At 38.5% G+C, this 21,888-nt stretch overlaps 1 protein-coding gene across 9 annotated transcripts in view; it reads right to left on the minus strand.

Annotated features, from left to right (window-relative positions):
* STXBP5 (syntaxin binding protein 5) overlaps nt 1-21,888 on the minus strand; it is a 159,264-nt gene that overhangs the window by 115,795 nt on the left and 21,581 nt on the right. For all 9 annotated transcript variants that reach the window (XM_044423071.1, XM_044423062.1, XM_044423096.1 and 6 more), the window contains exons 3-4: nt 10,227-10,308; nt 9,454-9,554 (exon numbers count right to left, since the gene is read on the minus strand). In XM_044423071.1, coding sequence (XP_044279006.1) covers nt 9,454-9,554; nt 10,227-10,308 — 183 coding nt within the window. The remainder of the gene's footprint in view (nt 1-9,453; nt 9,555-10,226; nt 10,309-21,888) is intronic.

Consider the following 21,888-nt stretch of genomic DNA (forward strand, 5'->3'; position numbering starts at 1 on the left):
CCTAGTAAGTCTAGATATATGCAAGGCTATGGGGAAACATCAAAAGAAAACCTATGCAGTTTCTAAGCAAATATAAGCAGCAAATCTAAGATTTTCTACAGCAAAATGGTGGAATGCAAATGTGTAGCTCACGGAGTAGACAAATGAATACAAATGAGGAATAGCAAGTATCTTTAGGAAGCACTGACACAGATTCAGACCTGCAGAACACTGAGGCTTATTTAAAGGTTGCTGTCACCCACTGAAAAGGGATGCAGTGGCACAGTGGGTTAAACCACCGAGCCACTGGGCTGGTTAATAGAAAGGTCAACAGTTCAAATCCGCAGGCAGGGTGAGCTCCCGTATTCTGTCCCAGCTCCTGCCAACCTTGCAGTTTGAAAGCATACAAATTCAAGTAGATAAAAAGGTACCACTTCAGTGGGAAGGTAACAGTGTTCCGTGCACTTCGCTGTTTAATCAGGCTGGCTACACGACCATGGAAACCGTCTGCGGACAAACACTGGCTCCCTCAGCTAGGAAACGGAGATGAGCACTGCCCCCAAGAGTCAGACATGACTGGACTTTAATGTCATGGGGAAACCATTACCTTTTATCACCCACTGACAATCATGTATTTTGGGAATGGGTCCTCATAGAAAATAGCATATCCAAAGAATAAGGCATACAAGCTAAACACTATCTTTAGCCAGAAGAACTGGAACTGGACATGTAATGATACAACTTTTTATACTATACTGTGAGAGTGTATAAGTATGTATTACATGTTATTGCTATAAAAGCTTACAGGTGCACTTCCTGCAGAAACCAAAATCATCTACCAATGCAGCAACAATAAGCTCCATGCTGTAGTCCATTGCAGAATCTAGATATCTACATGTGGTTATTTCCCTCTGGGAGGTTACAGTGGCTCACAGAATCCTTTCAGAGTATAAAACAGGTTTTTACATCTCTGCTATATTGTCCTCAAGAGACATGTGTTTCCTTATTTGTTTTCAGGAATTTCAGGACCAAGGATTTTTCAAAGTCTTCTGCTCTAAGCCTTTTGATCTGTAAAAACATATTGCAACAATTAAGCTTACCTGGTCCCTGTACTTTGACTCTGCAAAACCCATAAGCAGCAAACATAGGGAGAAGGAAACAGACAAGAGAAAAGACAAAATATTCACAGTCTTTGTTCAGTTCCCAATATAGGAATGTCTGTCTAACAACCAAGCGCTGATCTTGAACACAACCAGGACTGCCATTATCCGCATGAGTCCAAGCGATGTAGAAGAACACTGAGTTCAGTTTAAAAGTTTTTTTTATCAATATGCATTTTCACCTACTACAACAGGTCTATCATCATCACTGCTGTTGAGCCTGATCCTGCAATATACATATTGCCAAAGTACATTATGAAAAAAAATTGCCAAGTTTGAAGTGAATATGCCCAGTAAATGGACACTGAGACTGTTTCATGTTGACCATGTCCTTGTGGACAGTTAAGTGTTCCAACAGAAGACCAGGTTAGGACATTACTAGCTGTTTTCTGGGTATTTAAGCTGATGTTGCATTGTCTTATTAACTGAAAAATTAGTACTGCATACAAAAAAACGCCCTAATGATGGCTTTCCCCCCTTTTTTAGGTTCTACATCAGTGGCTGTGGTGAGCATACAATTTTAGCTGGTTGGGAAGGCTTAAATCTCCCCAACTCACACATGGTGGCCCTAACCTAGAATTTTAATTGAAGGTAGTAAAAAAAAAGAAAAGTAAGGCTAAGCTATATGCTAGCTACTTAGTGTGTAATTTATCTTTCAAGAACAGTCCCAAGCACAACTTGTAAAAGATATGGCATAGCATGTTCTGGCAAACTCAGAAGCACTACCAGCCAGAGTAAACAATACTAGGGTGATGATCCTAAGTCTACAACTTATAATGAATGCTAAACTTTTAACTGAGTCATTATTTCATGGGAGGTACATACATTCATAGATGCTGTAGCCTATCCAAATAGATCAGGGCCACTTAAATATTCTTTATTTTAGACTCTGAACCTTCTTGGTTCGATGGAGAAGTAATAATCTGCCCAGATCTATCTGTTGAGCTCTACAAAGAGCTGAAGGTTTGAAAAAGAATTTTTCATACCTATATGCAATATATCCTACATGTACCACTACTGAGCCCACTAGGACTTATACCCATGTAAGTGCATACAAGATTGCAGCTTCACCTTATTTTATAAAAAAGAAATTAAAATGGGATTAACAGCACCAGTAAGGTGAAGAGAAAAATAGCAAGGCTAAAAAGAGTAGCTGCTAGGCATCCTCAGGAAAAGATGTGATTAAGAGACCAAAGTCCAAGTTGGCTTGGGGGTGTCTTCTGGAGCAGATGTGAAACAGCTGTGGAGACTCTAAGGGGTTAGAAAAACAGGGAAGTCTTACTGCATGACAGCTGGATCTAACCTACTGCCCAAATTGACAGTAAAGGTTAATTAAAGAGTACACAATATAAACTTCGCCCAAGATAGAATAGCAGGGCATTGTCAACATCACTGAAAAGGATGTCTCCCTGATCCTTTTTTTAGAATATATTTTAGAATATTTAAGGAGAGCAGGAGGGAGCTTCTGAAGATGATTCCAATAAACAAGAGAGTTTGTACCAGTGATAGTGGCCTTTCAGATATCTGGTCGAAACTGTTATGGGGTTTAAAATTCAGCACCAGCCTATAAAAATTTGGAAGCTAGTTGTTTTAGCAAAAGGAGTAACACGTATCTATTACACAGCCCCATTAGTAAAGTAGCCTCTGAGTTCTAGGCCAATTTTTTCAAGCAATTTTCACAGACATAAGAAAGAAATGTTTCGCTATGCCCAGATCAGCAGCCTCCAGAAACAGGTACCGTTCATGCATAGCCTAAAGCAAGCCCTGGCATGCTTTAGCTGATATCTGAGCCTTTAAGATGGAAGTTATGTCCTGAACAACTCCAGACTATGAACCCATCTTTCATGGGAGCATTACATTATCTAACACTGGTTTAATCTTTATTAAAGGCTAGCTCTACTGACTATGTATGCATATGTCTTATCTGGATTAAGCTTCAATTATTTTGCTTATCTTGTTCAGAACTTCTACAGACTTCTTGAAGTAAGATAGGAAGGAGACTTGGATTCATTTTGATATCAAGTACAATTAACAACAAATTCCATAATTTCTTCTTCTGACAGTATCATATTGATATGTGAAAAGCACTGGGACAAGATGGACCTAGGAGAATTTCATGGCTTAATGGCCAAAGTGTTGAATAGGAGTCCCCATGACTGCTTTCTGAAACCATCCATGGTGGAAGGACTGAAGTTGGTTTAACACCATGCCCTTAAGTCCCAGGAAAACAGTGTGGAAGATAACATAGCCAATAGTATTGAAAGTTGCTGACAGGTCCATGAAAATCTGCAGAGACATATACCCTTAGTCTAGTTCCCCACATAGGTAATCCATGAAGTCCATTCCCATCTGAAAATCTGACCTGACACAATAATCCATATCATGAATCCATCCAGGAGATAAAAGACCCAAACAAGAACCTTGCCTAAAAATGGACTGTTACAGTCAACCACTTTGCCTCTCCAGACTCTCCCTCTTAGGAATAACACATATAAAAGCAGAGTTGCAGCTCAAAATCTTGTTTTATCTGTATATGTGGAAGGAGCAAACATGGATTTCATTCTGAACCATTAGTGCAACTTACAATTTGGCATATCTAAATTGAAATGCACCAAAAAATCACACTAATTTCAAGGGCAAATTATGCTAAACTGCTCTACTAATAAGCTCTCACAGGTTGTTTGTTCACTGAACTACCCACAGTACCGACTACAGATGATTCTGTCTACTATGGCTTGTTTTCCCACTCATTCCCCTTACTCCTCCAGCTGCCCCCACCACATAATTTAGCTGCCTCTGTAGCAAAATTCCTCATTGCTTCACACCCTTTCTGCAATTAGAACAGTAAAGCTGCTGGCTACCAAGGGAACTTCTTCACCACCCCCAAACATCAGATGGCCAACGGAATTAATTTCAGAACTTTAAGAAACAGAATATGTTCACCAGTTTTTGTTCAGCTGGAAAATTTCACTATTGCAAGATGACTGACTGATCTTTATGAATATTCCCTTGCATCCTGGTCAATTTAATTTTGGAGGCTGCATATTAGAAGCTGTTCCATTTTATAGTTTACAAAGTACTTTTCCATTCCTTTCTATCCTACCTACTTGTTGCTTCCTTTATTGGTAGCTCTCACATCTTGATATTCATGATTTTGACTAGGTATCAGGATCTGGGCAGCTTCAGAGCTCCTTCCTGCCCTGGTAAATACAGAGTCCCAGATTCTACTGCAGCTTCCAGGTCCTTCATGAGCACCACCTGGGAATCCTGGGAGAAAGGCTATATAAGAGGTGGCTCAGAAAACCTGGCTTTTCAGTGTCTGAAGCCCTTTCCTGTGTTAGACCTTGCTCCTGCTTCAAGGTACCCATTCCTTTGTACAGGTAGTTAGTTATAACATTTTTATGCCACCCCCATCGCAGAAAGCCTTGGGGCGGCTTACAAGGGTGCAATTTCTGACTCCCAAATTCTGACTCATTTTTTACCATGGTCTTCTTTATGGAACTATGCTTTGTTTGCTTCCCTGTTTGCTCCCGGTTTGCTCTTGACTTTTCTGGAGTGCAACTTGAATTTGTTTGGGAATGGACTCTGGCCTTATACCATATTGACTGTGTTGCCTGGGTCCTGGTGTCTCTGTCTAGGTTTCTGCCACCCATGCCCTGGACCTTACGCCAGGCCAGATAGCACTGACCAGGGATTAGGCTGGCAGCAGAAAAAAGACGATGAGTAGCAACAAGAGAGTATGTTGCTCTGGCTGGATGATTTCTGCAGCCCATGATAATATTGCCCTGCCAGGTTTGGATGACACAACAAGCCATCATGGCTGTCAACAATTCTAAAACAAGCCATGGATTCCCAGGGAAGTGTTTGTGAAAAGTAAGCCATTCTGCACAACCTGTGCTGGGCTTACATGGCAACCTATTAGGACTGATCACCCATGGTGGGTTGCCATATTGTATGAACCAGGTCCAAAAGTTACATTAAATGCAAAAAGCTCATTGGGGGACTACAGTCTTCTTTTGTACAGCATGTTTTAATATAGACAAGAACTTGCACTTAGTGTTTTAAATTTAACATTAAGCCATTATGTTAATAACTTATGGAAGTGCCTGGTATGTAGTGCACAGTGTTTTAATTGATGTATTAAAAATGCATAGCCAAGCATTTAAGATGTGAATTTTTATTAATAAATATGTACAGTGCTAGGTAATGGAAGATACTATAAACTAGGTCACAATCACTTTTTCTTCGGCATTATTTCTTCGTATGAGTTTTCCACATTTCTTTAGACACAAGCATTCACAGTTAACTCTGTGTTGCTAATTCAGCAAGACACTGAAGAATTCAGAAGGAACAAGTTAAATAATATTTCAATGTGAATGCATGGAATAAAATTCTCATTTTATTCAAACCAATTAACAACAGGAAGTAGAAGCTGCAAGGCTTGTACAGTACCCACCTCCTGAAACCTCATAAACCTCTATTCAAATTCATTTTATGGTAGAGAGAAGAGCATTCTATCTTTTCTTAGCTTAGCAGCATTTCAACCCAGAAACTGAACTTAGTCTATAAAACCACATTCCAAAACTAGAAATATTATTCTGTATTACATATCCTATGTACTTTCAAGCCATGAAATAAGCTTTTTTCATGGCTAATTCAAAATTAATCTGGTAAATTCTGAGCACTGATATCAACAGAAGAGAGCTAAAGTACACAATTATTTCTGCTGTAATCCAAAAGAATATGGGTTCTTTGAAGTCCTCCTGCAACAGCAGCTACAGAAAGTAAGTGAATTCTCTGATGTAAAACTATGGAACCTCTACCCGCAACTTGAATTAAGTGGTGAAACTTACCATATTCTTTTTTATTTTCCATAATATATTCAAGTTCTAGTACTCATGGATAGGAATAATACAACTACAATAAGGAGGATCAGAAAATAGCATAAAGCCAAGAAGCAGAACAAAGGGCAGCTGCACTAATATACCATTTCTGATGTGCTTCTAAAACTTCCAAAGAGCTTATATGGACTGCCTCGCTTCTGAGTCGTTCAAGGAACACAGGGTTTTAAGACACAGCAAGAATATTACATTGGTGCAATATACCCCTTTTCAGGGGCTTGAACAGCTGTCTTTTTGTTATTTGTTTCATTATTGAAGTTGAGATCTCTGAATACTGGAAAATTCTGGTTAGGTTCCCCTCTAGCTTCTCAGATTCTAAATAATGAAATTTTGTTTTATGTTTATAAGCTTGTGCAGAATCCACACAGACCAGATTACAAATACAATATAGACTTCTACGCATTGTGAAAAATGCAGCAATGGGTACAGAATTCCATTTCTTGAGGTTTAAGATCTTTTAAACTAAAACCTACAAACACTGAACAGCAGTACAACTCACTTGCCTTCACTTACAGCCCACAAAAGCCAATTCAGTCATCCAGGCATGTATTTTAACCTATCAGGACCTGAACATATACATCCACATTTTATCCTTTTGCTTATGAAGTAGGTAAAAAAAAAGCCAGGCAACATTATGCCTCTGCTGAACTGTCATCTCCAGTCTATGCAGCATTTGCCTTAGTAAAGAAGACATGTTCTCGCAAGCTTCTGTTACTTGTAAAATACACCCTATATTTTTCTGTGTTTGCAAAGCAAACCTATAGAGGCTATCAATTCCTACAAAAGACTGTTCTATCCATCCATCAGAATGCACATGCTCTTGTGCACATGCACACAGAAAGTCAACATTATTTTGCTGGCATTGTTCTTTCACAGAACCTCAGTGATGTAACTCTGCTGACTTGCATCCAGTACTAGATACTACATTCTGGAGATATCCAGATGTCAGCAGCTGAGGCAGAACTGGAGTCCTGAGTATTGGAATATATATTATGGGGGATATAAAAGGGACTCCCTCACACACACCATCATGAAGAACCAGGCTCCTGAAAAAGTGGTGAACAGGTGGCAAGTTCTTAAGCAAGACTCTGTGGGCCAGAGAGTCAAAAGCCTCAAGCCAAACTGCACAGTTCCTTCCACCAATGGGAGTTCACTCAAAATGCATACATAGCATAGTATGTATGAGTAGCACAGCATACATTTGCTCATCTATCAAATGACAGTAAAATGGCAGTACAGAGTCAATTATAAGGTGCACCTGAGTTGAGCTTTATATATGGAATAACGGTTTTTAATTTCAAACCTCCAAATGTTTAATAAAGCTAGTTACTGAAAAATAATTAATATTCCTATTTTGCAGCTGAGAAACACAAAGGCTAAAATATAAGCAAGGAAAACCCAAAGCCAGCTACTAAGTCCATGGAAGAGAATTCAGTTTTTAAAGGAAACAGCAAATTATGGCAGAATTTTTAAACATATAGCCCCATTTCAGAAATAGACCAAATTGAGGCTCAGAGACATTCAATTGTGCACAGGACTGTAAATGAAGTTATTTTCAGCCCTGCCACATTAGTGAGAAACCAGTGTAACAGCATGAACCTATGCATTTATAACTAAGTTATTGAAGTAACAAAAACTAAGCTTGCAGTTACTGTCAGGAATGTGAAATTATCTGCATCATGAATCATAATAATTTTATTTGTTGACAATTACTAAGGCTTGAGAAAGGAGGAAATGTGACTGTACAAATGGATGAGAGAGAAGTAGCACCAGTGGAATTTCAAGTGTGCAAGCACATATGTGATGAAAGGAAAGATTCAGAGGTGACAGACCAATCAGTAATCAAGTGAGAGCAATTGTATGCATGTGTATGATTATGCATATCTGACAAAGATCTAAGGAAGCAGGTGACTGTTTGGAAGCTATCTGGGATATATTTTAAGTGATGTATGCAACAAAGGCTTCTGGTTGAAGCTAAATTCCAGGAAGGCCCCATAACTGGAACAGGCAAGGGAAAACACTGAGCCCACACATGAATTATAAATAAAGTAAAACAACAAAACATTCCTTCTATTCCTTTATGTCTGTATGTGTTTATGGGCACATGCACACCCAGACACACCCACTTTTCTTTCCACCTTCTTAGAAGCAAGGAAGAGAAGGCTAGCAATTGCAGACTGCTACCACCATTACTTCTCCCATTACTTTTCTGCCTCTCGTGTTTTATTTCCATGGCTGTAACCCCTTCTCCTTCATGTCAATAGGTATGTGGTACAAAAGTCCACCTAACATGGCACTGGCCTTGGCTACTGGGGGAGCAGCCAGATATGAAGGCAGATGGGTGGAGACTGATCTGTGCAAATTCCCAACCATCTGCTCCGCTGGAAAAGGTGCTCCCCATATCACTTCCTTGAGGTGGCTGTCTCAGTTTGTCTTATGATATAGACATGGAATACTGTGGCCGAGAATCTGCACAACCTACATAGGAATCTGCACAACATGAACCAGCCTGTTGGCTCCCAGACAGTGAGTGAAAAGTTAAAAGCATAAGGTTAAATGTCATAAAGTTTGGTCCTAGTTCAGCAGAATCCTGGTGCCCAAGGTTTTGGGAGCCACCATCTTCCCTTTGTGACATATTTTTGGGAGTTATCAGAAATTTTGGCCACAAGGATACTAGAAATAGAAGTGACTTGTTAATGACCAACAGCTGGAGTAAATGGGTGGTCCCCCAGGATTGGGAGATGGGTCATCTCCCCATGGGCTAGCTGACCAGTGATGAGGGTCGGGGAATAAATGCCAGGGAATGGTGAAGTTCTTTGTTCTTCTTTGGGGGTTCTTGTCTGCTGCCTATTTTCCATGATGAAGAATTCTGTGATGCCCTGCACACCATGATCCTGTATAAGGTACAATTTCTGTAGCTGAGAACAGGGTTAGCTTTCTTGTTATTGCATATGAGTAGTTCAACAAGCCCTGGGATGGGGGGGGGGTGCTTGGTTGCCTGTAAATTGTACAATTGTTGCTATTCCCACTTCTGCTTCCCCTCCTCATTTTACCCTATTTTATCCTTTTAGTTGTAATGTTTTAGCATCCCCCATCCCTATGTTTTCTCCTTTTATTAAATTTGTTTTGTTACCCATGTTTGGGTTGTCATGTGCTGAATTAAGTGCCTGGTCCAAGAATTGAAGTACCAGGGAATTTCTGGGCAGGAATTTGCTCATCTGGCTGGAGGAAAAGGGAATCCCTGACAACTTTCCATTAAACCTACAGCAAGAATTAGGACCAACAAAGTACTGCTCTGCATCAGGAAGGTATCTTCTGCTCATAGAAGAGCTTATTTAGCACCTGTCCTGTGTGCCAAAACCTGCTAATTTTGATGAACATTGTAGAAGATAAAAGCAGCAAACAATTCTTACCTTTCTCTGTTAAATTTTAGGGAGTGCAGTATAGCAGGCCTCTTCTGACGCAAGTTCCATAAGTGTAAGGTATCATCAGCCAAGGCACTCACAAGGGCTCCCTTAAAGATAGAAGAATATTCATCAAGATTATTTGGAAGCAATAATGTTTTGCAAAATTTATAAGATGTTTAGATAATTAGTAAATAAGACACTTCAGAGTTACATTCAAAACTGTTTACAATATTTTGCACAGTTATTCACCTGTGCATCACAGAAAGTACTTAATTCATTACTGCCATTAAAAATGTAAGTTATCAATTATCCTTTTTTCTGTTTATGCCAATTATATTCTGTCTATACAAAGGCCATAAACCATGTCCCCGATATAATCTTAAAGATCATGGTTTGCCACAAATCAAGAACAGAATCTCTACTTCTAATCTCTTTGTACAGAAGAGAAAGAGGCAGCATGTGAGCCCAAGACTGCTTGTGCTTCTAACAGCAAAGTGTAACTTTTGCCATTAAATCTGAATGCAGACATCAAACATAATATAATTCTTTCAATGTAACTGGCCATCCTATAACACATTATCCCATAACTGGTTTAGCTGTAACAATTTGCACTAAACAACTTGCCGCCTTCTGTTTTAAATACATGCACTATTTTGATATAAATGAAACATGTTCAATTTTTTAAAAAATATTTAGAAATGTCTGAGCTACCCTTTTACAAGCTTTATGTTGGGCACTTGGCAGAAGTAATACACAAAACATAAAACAGGATTACCAACCTCATTGATCAGAAACTGAAGCTGGATTACTGCAGCACCACTATCGTGTTGGCAATAGCATTCAACTCCAGGCCGACCAAAACTGGCATTAGTTTAATTAAGGAATATTAGCTGCATATGAATTTGGTCAGAAAACAAGTAAGAATTATGCTGAGCTTGCTATGTTTAGCACATTTCTTTTAAAAATGGAATAATTCTTTTTAAATTATGGAATCCACAACTATCAGCTCCATTCCAGTGCTACTTTTAAGGAACCTACAGTTGAAATTTGTGAGCTCAAGAGAACATTCCCTGTTCTTTGTTCAGGATTTGAACTGTGAACATGATATCCCTCTATAAGTACCTCAACGGCTCAAAGAGGAAGGTCAAGATCTCTTCTTTGAGCTAGAGTGTAGGAAACGGAACAATCAAGTCAAGCTGTGACAATCCAGATTCAAGCTAGATATCAGGAAAAGTTTCCTCACTGTCAGAGCAATATGACAGTAGAACCAGTTACATACAGAGGTTGTGGGCTCTCCCACACTAGGCACATTCAAAAAGAAACTGAACAGGATGGTGTAAACTGAGTGGGATGGTGTAAACTGCTGTCCTGCAACAACAGGGGGCTGAAACCAATTACCTTCATGGCCCCTTCCAGCTGTACTATTGCATGGTTTTATGTAGTTCATACTTGAAAGTTTGATATTAAACCTGTTTAAAATGTAAGCCTTATTGTCAGAACTATTTTTGGTGAGATGAACTATTTTAAAAAGGTGGCAGACTCCTTTAAAGAGGAATTCCATGAGGAAGAACCTGCAATATTAGAAAGTGAAGTGAAAGCTGTTCTGAAAGCATTTCAAAAGAATAAACTACCCAGAGTAGATAGGATACCAACATAACTATTCCAAACTACAAGGAAGGAATCTTAACAAGAATATGCTAATAAATATGGAAACAAAGCAATGGCCTACAGACTGGAAACATTCAGTATACATTCCAAAGAAAAGAGCTGCAAAAGACTGCAGCAACTACAAGACCATTACACTAAGTTCCAATGCAAGCAAAATGAGGCTCAAGGGGTTGCGACCAAGAATTTTACCCTATATGGAATGAAAAATGCAAGTAGAATTCCCAAAATAAAGAGGTGTTTGAGATCATATCACAAGTACACATTAGCTACTGGACTGAACCAAAACGTTTCAGAAGAACCATCTATCCTTTATGGACTACAGCAAAACATTGTGTGAACCACAAGAAATACCATATCAATGGCAGAAAGTTGCAATTGAACTGAAACAATTCCTGATGAAAGTAAAACAAGTGGGAGTAAAGTCACCCGAACACCCGAAATAATGACTACAGAAAAATTGCACAATTTTAATGACAACAATGAAGAAATGAAATTGTGCAATATGTTGCATGCCCTATCTCAATCATTAATCAAAGGGAGAGACTGCAGCCAAGAAATTTCAAGTAGACTGACTTGGAAAGGCAACAGTGAAGAAACCTGAAAAGATAATCAAGCCTTTCACTGGAGACCAAGGCCAAGATCATCCAAACTATTGTATTCCCAATCACTATATATGGATGTGAAAGCTGGACAGAGGAAAAAGCAGGCCAAAAGAAAAATGATACATTTGAAGTATGGTGCTAGAGGAAAGCTTTGTGACTAACAGAAGGCCAAACAAGTGGGTCCTAGATTAATAAAAATCGGAATTTTTCTTGGGAGCATAAATGATGAAACCAAAACTGTTGTACGCTGGACAGAGCATGGGAAGGCAAGACTCAATTGGAGAAGATAATTACGTTAGGTAAAGTTGGAGGCAGAAGGAGAACAGATGAATCTTTATCTCATAAAGCTCTGAGTTTAGAAGAGGTGAGCAGAGCTATGACAGACAGGACATTTTGGAGGACACAGATTCATAGCGTCACCATAAGTCAGCGATGACAACTGCAGAAACACAACAGTGAAAAGTACAATTGTAGTAATTACTTTTTACATTTCATACTCTTTAACTGAATCATTTGCTAACTCATTTCAGAAAAAATCCATCCGTAACCTATGCATGAAAGAGGTTTTACTGATTATTTTCAGTCTCAATCATATACATATGTAGGATTGCACACTTTATCATATTACAGTTTTCTAATATTTGAAAAGAAAGTAGAATGCCACAAGGGAATTCTTGGACATGAAAAATATTAACTATTAAAAAATAAAACCAAAAACAAAAAATCTGTCTAGAACTGTACAGGATTGAACTCTCAATCCACATTTGGCTGTCTAAATGTGCAGAGGACTATGCTCTTTGCATCTGGTTAGAACAAAAAACAGGATAGTTATTGCTCAGTTTAAACAAGCTTGTATAAAATTGAAAAGATCTCACATTTATACAGATCAGAAAAAATATCAAGTTTTCTCTAAAAATACACAAATGTCTTTTCAGGTTTATAAACTAGCAAACATATATTTTCAACTACCTAAGGGGTAGTTCTTCACAAAGAAGAAAACAAACTGTACAAACAAACTGAGATCGGCGGGAGAGGCCCTTCTCCGGGAGCCCTCCGTGAGAGAAATTAGGAGGGTGGCTACTCGGAGAAGGGCTTTCTCAGCGGTGGCGCCTAAGTTATGGAATGCGCTCCCCAGAGAGGTCCGCCTGGCGCCGTCGTTATTTGTTTTTCGGCGCCAGGCTAAGACCTTTTTATTAAAACATTTTTATGCCGCCCCATTCGCCGAAGCCTCGGGGCGGCTTAAAAATGTTTTAATAAATAAAATAAAATAAATAAATACAAAGATTAGAAGTAAATAAAATAATAATAAACTGTTTCCTTTATTTTTTTGGGAAAAAAGGAGGCAAGGGCCATCTCTACCTTGCCTTCACTGTTGGGCTAGTCCCGTTTGAAAGCTATTCTACACATGATAGGGGCAGTTTCAGTTTTGCCTGTCTGCCAAAGCCAGTCAATGTACATGCTATTTGAAGCATCTGCTTTCAGAATCTGTGCATTATATTTATACATCTAACACTGGCATGTAAAGAAATAAAACACACTATACACATAGCAGAGTTATAAAGTTTCTTTCAAGGTTATCAGCAAAAATCTTTATATCTCTGTAATTTCTTTATCTGGTTGTAGCTTCAGAACTTCCTGTGAGGAAACAAAATTGATAATTTCAAATTGCAGACCTCATAAATTCCATCCAATGTGATAATGACAGATTATTGTATTTCATTGTCAAGCTTATTCAATGGATGTCAGCACACCAAATCATTTGCTTCCTTCTCAGTTCTGAAGAAAGCCATGTAATATCTATGAATATTACGAGACAGCAGCAGAGTAAAGCTTATGCTGTTTAAAAACATTCAAAATAAGGAGAAAACAAAGCCAAACTAAGCATTTCAAATTAAAATACACTCCAGTATACATAAATACTGGCTTCACTGCATACTGGTTCATAAACCACACTGAAAACAAAGGAACTGATGTTTAATAATTTACTAAGTGATGAAAGATATGGACAGAATCCATCATCCTCCATAACAGCAGTTTTATTTTACAGTGCATTGATAAGTTTGCCAGCAACAGCTGTTAGATATGTTACATATTTCAGGTATGTCTGGAAATTCTGCAGCCATGATTTCTATGGGAATATTACTGACTAAGGGTCAAACTAGACATGTCACTATTAGGATCTCCCACAATGTGGTTCATAACTGAATTTTCCCATTATTAAAACCAAAAAACAAAACAAAAGAAATCAAGGGGGGGGGAAGTAAAACTAAGTTGCACATCCAACATTAAATAGCACAAAATAGTCAGCTTTCAAGATTGGGATACAGGCACTCTACAAATGTTGTTTAATCAATTTCCCTAAGTTCTTCCCAAAGCTGCTATTAGCTTCAAAGTTGCACCCCACAGACTCATGCAGCCTCTGCCTTCTGAACAAAACTACATTTTATTTAAACAAAACTTTTCCACTGAGTTCTCTCTTGCAGTGGCCTCTCTATCCTCAACACAGGACAGATAAACACCCTTGATCTTCAAAGCATGGTGCTATTAATTATGTTTTTTAACGTTAGTGCAGAAGATACTAATAGGAATCATCCAATATCTAAAGCAGCCCTGAGCTTAATGAAGCTCAGTATGTTAGAGTACTGTTGCACCAAGCTTTTTAGTCCAATCACACTTACACTAACAATGTTTTTGATAGATGCTTTGAAAAAGTTTTCAATGTGTGGTAGGATTTTTTAAATAATCAATAAATACAGTATAGCAAAAGCAGAAATACAAGCTTAAGTATATATGTTCAGGAAAAGGGTGCAAATTTGGTGCCCACTCCCATTTTTCAGAAGTTTATTAATCAATTAAATTACCATAGCATTTTATTTACAAAAATATTTATTATTTATTTATTGCATTTATATGCAGCTCCATAGCCAGAGGCTCTCTGGGAAGCTTACAGTGCAATGATAAACTGTCATACAGAATAAAAATGGAAAATACAGATAAAAATAAATATCATCAATAACTAAACCCATAAAACATTATAGAGCAAAAATACAATATAAATACAACAGGAGGAATAAACACAATGTAACCAATAAAACACAAACCAATAAAACAACAAACCAGCAACAAGACCAATAATAATCTACAAACAGATACTAAATAAGTCTTAACTCCGTGCTGAAAGCAATATAAAGTGAGTGCCAGCTGCACCTCCCTTGAAAGGAAATTCCAGAGGTGAGGTGCTACAACAGAGAAGGCCCTTTTCCTTGCCAATTCCCCCTCACCTCATTTGGAGGGAGTTCATGAAGGAGGGCCTCCATTGATGACTTGAGTGGTCTGGTAGGCATACATGGAGACTGACATTCCTTTAGATATCCTGGTCACAATCCATTTAAGGCTTTATATGTTAGCGTAAGCACTTTGAATTGGTCCCAGGCAATGACAGGCAGTGTTACATGTTCTCTAGGGCCAGTCATTGTTAGTAACTGTGCTACTGTTTTGGATTAATTGAAGTATCCAGACCATCTTCAAAGGCAATGCTGTGTTGACTGTATTACAGTAATCCAGACATGAGGTTACCAGCACATGGGTAACTTGTGCTGCATGAGTGGGGCTCCACTCATGCAAGTAGGAACATAGCTGGAAAATCAGCTTAAGCTGATAAAGGTGCTCTCGGCTACCGAGGCCACCTGAGAGACAAGTGAGAGCTCAAGGTCCAGGAGCAGCCCCAAACTACGAATCTTATATTTAGGGGGAGCACAACCACTTCCAGGATAGGTTGAAAATTCCCAGGGACAAATGGACAGCCCACCAACAGTACCTCCATCTTGTCTGGATTTAGCTTCAGTTTATTGGCCCTCATCCAGTTCATTACTGAGCCAAGGCACTTGTTCAGTCACTGACTCACCTGGGTTAGATGAAAATGAGAGGTAGAGCTGAGTGTCATCAGCATACTGGTGACACTTTAGCCCATACCTCTCGATGACACCACTCAGTGGTTTCATGTACCAAATATGTACCAAGAGAAAATCTGAAGACATGAAAGTGCACACAACTAAGGGTACAATTCTTCACAATGTTACATTGAAAATGATCCTTTTCAACTCATGCATAAGATTGCCCTGTATGTATTCTTAGGGACATAACTGGACTATTCCACTAAGCATTTAGTTAGCACCAATATGTAGCCTGCTGTACAAATACACTTTGAGTGGTGGTAGAATGGTTCTGCTTTCAGAAATTCCAGCAGTTCCAGATGTTCAAATTTTAGGTTAAGTTCAAATATCAAACACGTGGGATATGCCAAAGGAAATACTAAACTGGAATATTATTTTTGATGAAATATTTCAATGATTACAACTCAAGCAGAAAGGAAGTTAAATTACTAAATTATTCAGTGTGAAAGCATTCATTCAGCTCTGAATAATACACCATTATCAGTAGCGCTTCTGCATAAGCAGCTTTATGATTTAGCACAATCCTGACTTTAATAGAAGTCAAAAAAAACTCAGCTTCCACTATGAAGCAGTGTACTGCTAACATCTGTCTTTATTTATCAAAATGTTAAGTGATACAATGACACTTTATGAAACACAACTTCAGATTATATAATTACTAAGCACAAGCAGAGAGAGAAAGTACAGTGAACTTAACATATCTCCTACTGTCCAGCAGGAAACCACATACATCAGTTTTTCCAAAACATGTTTACCCACAACTATTCTGTTTTGCTCAGTAAGATTTAATTAGCATAAGCAGGCTTGGGACTGCAGTCTTTATATTCAAACAATTTCTGGATAATATTACAATACCTAAACTAAATGCTAAAGAATAAACAATTTCTAAGCAACACATCTGACCAAAAATCCCTCTGATTTTCACAAAGCAGTCAGTTAGATCAACAATACTACTGCTCATCTCAGGAACTGAGTGAATGTCAAGAAGTGTTATAGATGTAGCTAGATGGAAATCTTTAAGGGTTTCCCTTAGAGTTGCTACCCTATCCCAAAATATTCTAACAACAAGCTATTCTAGTTATCCTCTAAGCTTCTTCTTATAAACAGTAATACAATATTCTAATGAAAACAAAGTATTTTATTTTGCACCATTAAAAATATTAAGGTGCAATGCCTGCCATTTAAGCAGAATGCTTGAGCTAAAGTAGCCTGAAGGTTATCATTTCAATGCAAATAATCTGACACTTTTAAAGTAAGAAAAACCCTAAGATCTCCACAAAACCTTTAGAGAACAACTATTTATAGAAGAACACTTTTACTGGCCACATTTTAAAATATTAATGCCTTGTTTTTCTGGGCTTGCTTATGCACAAGATTTAACTAATCAAGAAATGCTTAAGGCAGTGGACAATGGAGTGCAACTACTTATGGAAATTATGCTGCACTAACATAAACTACAGTAGTACAACACCAATAGACTAGAACTGTTTGGCTCTAGCCCAAGAACAAAAGGAATAACTGGTCTAACAGAGCCATCTAGTCCTATCTCAGACTCTCCATAAGGATACCATGGATAATAGTGCAGGAAGCTACCAAGAGACCTGACAGAAACAATGAGATCAAGCTCCTCCTGCTCATTTCCTGGCACAGATCATTCATGAAGGCCACCGAGGCAGATAAATCCCATAATCAATCCTACAGACAGATGGAATATTGGAGAAAAGCAAGGAATTATACAGTACAGTTGGGTTCAGGAAGGGTTTTATACTTCTGTCTCACCACTGTCTCTTTTAGGCAAGATGGAATCATACTTTGCAGTAAAGAGGCCTTCACCACTACCCTTTCCCATTCAGCTAGTCTCTACCCCCAGAGCTACCTTTATAAACCTGGGAAGAATCTAATGTAAAAGCCACCTTTGCAAAGATCCCGTCCACCTTCTCTGACTATACAAACTGAAAAGTATCCTTCAAAACTGCCGAACATGGGCCAGAGTTACATCAGCTTGATCCACATCAACAATGGTATCCAAGTCAGCATGCACACTACTGATTTTACTTGCAAAATGTTGTGCAGACTGGTCAAAACAGGCTATCACATGGTTCACTTTCTCTCCTTGCAGGCCAGAGTGTAATAGGTGTCTGAGAAATTTAAAAAAAAACTGGGCTGAACAACTCTATAATAGAGATTCAGTACAACATAGAACTAAATAAGCTCTAGCTCATATGAAATAGTGTTCCTCTGGTCAACATCCCACCTGCTTGCTCACTTGCACGGCCCCTGAAAAACAGGGGGCTTGTTTGGCTGTACTTTGCAGAAGATGCTCAACACAATCAACTGTGTTGATTGCCTTGGCCATTTCTCCATTCCAAAGATCAAACAGAGTTTCAACAGAATTACCTGCTAAGGTGAAAGTGAAAATACCAAGAGGTGTGAGAAAGTTATCTGGATTCATCAGTCTCTGCAGAGGTTCCAAGGCTCAGCAAGTCCAAACCCCATCATGCAGCAATCTGTCCATGGCAATGAAGCTATATAAAGTTCATGCATTTCCAGATCATCCCCTACGTCAGTGATGGCAAACCTTTTAGAGACCAAGTGCCCAAACTGCAACCCAAAACCCACTTATTTATCGCAAAGTGCCAACACTACAATAAAACCTGAATACTGAGGTTTTAGTTTCGAAAAGACAACTAGATATGATGCTGCAGATTCAAGCATGCAAGGGGCACAGCACAACATTAAAAGAATCTCAGTCTCTTAATTAGAACATCTCTTTTCTAAATCTTAGATATTAAAGTTCAATTTTTTATAAGAAAACTCAAATCTAAAATCTTGTGTTAATAAAAACAGATGTATTAAAACTCACAACCAGTCCAAGCAACTCTCTCTCTCTCTCTCTCTCTCTCTCTCTCTCTCTCTCTCTCCTTGGCAGCGCACTGACCAGCCATGCGAAAGCTTGGATGAGTTGCAGCTAATAAGTAGCAGCTCGTAATGTCTTCGCCTGGCACTGCTACTCCTTTCCAAGCATCCGCATGGCCCCTATGTGCGCTGTTATCTAATGTTTGGCTGCTGGGGAGACTTGGCTTGCGTGCCGACAGAGAAGGCTCTGCATGCCTGCTGCAGCATGCATGCCATAGGTTTGCTGCCACTGCCCTATGACATGGAAAACAGAGCCAAAGAATACCCTTCTAAATGAATGGAGAAGTTATTAATTGGGGAAGACCTATGCTTGTTTTGGAGATCATGAATTCTGAGCCACTCCTGACAAGTTAGTCTCAGCATGTATGTTGAAATGTTCCAGCACAACAAGCAGAAAAGATTAACACCAAGATCCCCCTGGCAAGCTCAGGAAGGAAGACCGTTAAGCTAGTAGGGCAGGCTACACATCAGCAGAATCTCTATTCTGCCCCAAAGATACACATCAGATATGCACATTTGAAACTGGAAGACTGGTAATAGAGTCTGGATAGAGGAATAGAATCACAAAAGATGACAGCAACTCCAATCTCCCTGCTCCCCAGTTTTGCCTATCATAGGTCATCAACCAAAATGCTGCAGATGTCAGATGTGGAAATAGCTACAGTAATACACAACTACAATTACATCACATTCAACTTTACATATATACGTACTCCACCCTTTTTTTATCAATGAGTCAGAAGAGTATTTGCAGGTAACAGAATGTTAGACAATATATTTGTCTTAAAAGTAGGCCTACTAGGCCAGTGTAGATGATATATCATAAATATCAAATACATAGTATTGTCAAACTCACTCTATCTGAATGTAGATCCTTATGTGGCCAAAACTGCACCAATCACAAGAGAGCAATATAAGCAGGCTAGGTGGAACTCCATGGTTTACAGCGGTACAAACAAACGAATTACAGGAGAGCCCCTCTCCAAATAATCCAATGACAACTGCTTGTGCTCAATGGACATATAACGCTAACTGGGAGAGGGGATGGAACATTAGGGGGACACGGGTGGAAGAGAAACAGAATGAAGTATCCTGAAGGTCAACATGGCTAGCCATCAGAGGCATACCACACAGTTACACTGTATGCTAGAACATGCAGGTATCATGGTTTGTAGAATAAACCATTAATTGTGTTTCCCTCATATATGCAGTATTTACTCAATTTTTCCTATTTTCCCATGTTTGTTTTATGCTATTTATATTTGGGGGTACTTGTAATTGTATCTTAATGATTATTTTTTCATAAAATTCTGAAGGAATCCTTGAGTCTTAGCAACCAGGCACAACTAATCAAAAAGAAGTTTTAAATTCACAATTTGATATACTAGCTTTATAAATTATTTGTGAATTGCTCATAGCACTTATCATGCATAACAGCTTAAGATGACGGACTACTGCACAGCCAATATAGTTCTTGATAAATATTTCAGCAACAGATATAAAGCACATACTTGTGGGGTATTTTTAAAGTACAAAATACTTCACCTTATGTTATTTATCCCTCACAACAATCCCATTAAGATGGGGAGAGGAAAAACTGTGATGTAGCCCTCTTAAGGCCACCTAATGCATTTGTAGAGGATTTTAAATCTGAACCAGAGACTTCTTGAGTCTTAGCTCCTACCAAACCAGGTGCCCTTAGACCCAATTCATTAAAGATAACACTAAAGGTTATAAGAAAACATAGGCAGTTCCAGTCTAACCTTTAGTATTTTCCAGGTTTCTGCCCCTTCTCCTGGCTAGACATTTTCCACTAACTGTTGCCTGTTTGATGCCTTCGTGGATTTATTTATTTATATTTTCATTCCCTCTTCTCAGCCCAGATCACAGAGTGGCTTATAATCAGTAAAATACAAAAGGCTTATTATTTAAAAATACATGATACCCAATAAAAAAGGAACAAGGAGGGTAACAGCTGGTATGGACTAGATTCCCTCTGAAATGCCTCTCCTAAGGCTTCGTTACTAGCAGCAGGAGATTTAAGATAAAATATGCAGATATTTTTGGCCTTTTCTCTTTTGCCTTTAGCTCATCAGCCACTGGAACACAGCTTCCAAGAGCTTCTACAAAATGGAATTAAGCCCTTGGGCTGAAAGAAGTTTAACACTTGGATAAAAGTGAAGTTCTTCATGTTTGATTAAGCACATTCACATCGAAACAGTAATGCCTTCATTTTCATGTGCACGATGATGACTAATATGGCTTAACTCTTCACTGAAAACTGGTCACACTTATAGCTGGCCATTAAAAAAGCAAGGAGAAATCATTTTTAGTATCAAGCTTATTGTGATGAATAAACAACGATGATCTGAAAAATTACTGATTGTACAGCTTAGTCTTTTATGAGGTTAAGGATAGTTTTCTACCACTTTCAAACCTATTTTTTATACACTGGCTACTTTTGCTTTTACTCTGATTGCCTATGAGAAAAATGACACAAAGGTCTACTGCCCCAACACTTCCAAAACGTACACAATTTTTGCCTATAAAAATAACTGATAGTGCAAACATATATTCATTTTGCCTATAAAAAGAAATAATAGCTGATAGTTGCAAAATTATATTCTCTCTTTTTATTCAGATTCAGGCTTTTTAGTCTTTTAGACTTACAAAGGGTACAATCCTATGTATGCTTAATCAGAAAAAAGGTGCTACATTGTGGGCTAGGGAATGTTGGGAATTGTAGGACTTTGTCTAACCATACAAAGCATTCTGCACTAAACAGGATATAGTTTATAAGGCTCTGCAACTCCATTGTATAGGCACTAAAAGCAATTAATGAGTCACTATGGCTTGTCATGGACAGAATTTCAAATTGTAAATAATCATAAGCACACAAACCAATCCAAAACTGTTTTGCATCTCAAGATAGGGATCCTGCTCTATCCTACTTTAGAAAGGAGGCTAATGTGACACTGTGCAAATCATCAGGTTAGATGCATTTCTTTAAAGTGATATATAATGTGCACATTGAGTGAGAAGTTGTGAGCAATTAATTTGCTTAAATTAGTACAGCAAATTACACCAATTTTTAGAGATTTTGGGCACTGTTGGTTTGTTCAAAAAGCCTTATCTGTTCTTGTCTGGACTATATGTATCCTCAAAAATGGGTTTAAAACATGTTATTGTGCATCTACTTGGGTATGTTCATAACTTGCATGTGATGCTCCTCCATGCCACCCAGAAATTTTGTTTCCAAGAGTTAGAGGATCATCCAGAACCTAATGGCATATGGTAAGACA

The sequence above is a fragment of the Varanus komodoensis genome, unplaced genomic scaffold, assembly GCF_004798865.1.
Source record: "Varanus komodoensis strain SLA01 unplaced genomic scaffold, ASM479886v1 scaffold1, whole genome shotgun sequence".
Lineage (NCBI taxonomy): Eukaryota > Metazoa > Chordata > Lepidosauria > Squamata > Varanidae > Varanus > Varanus komodoensis.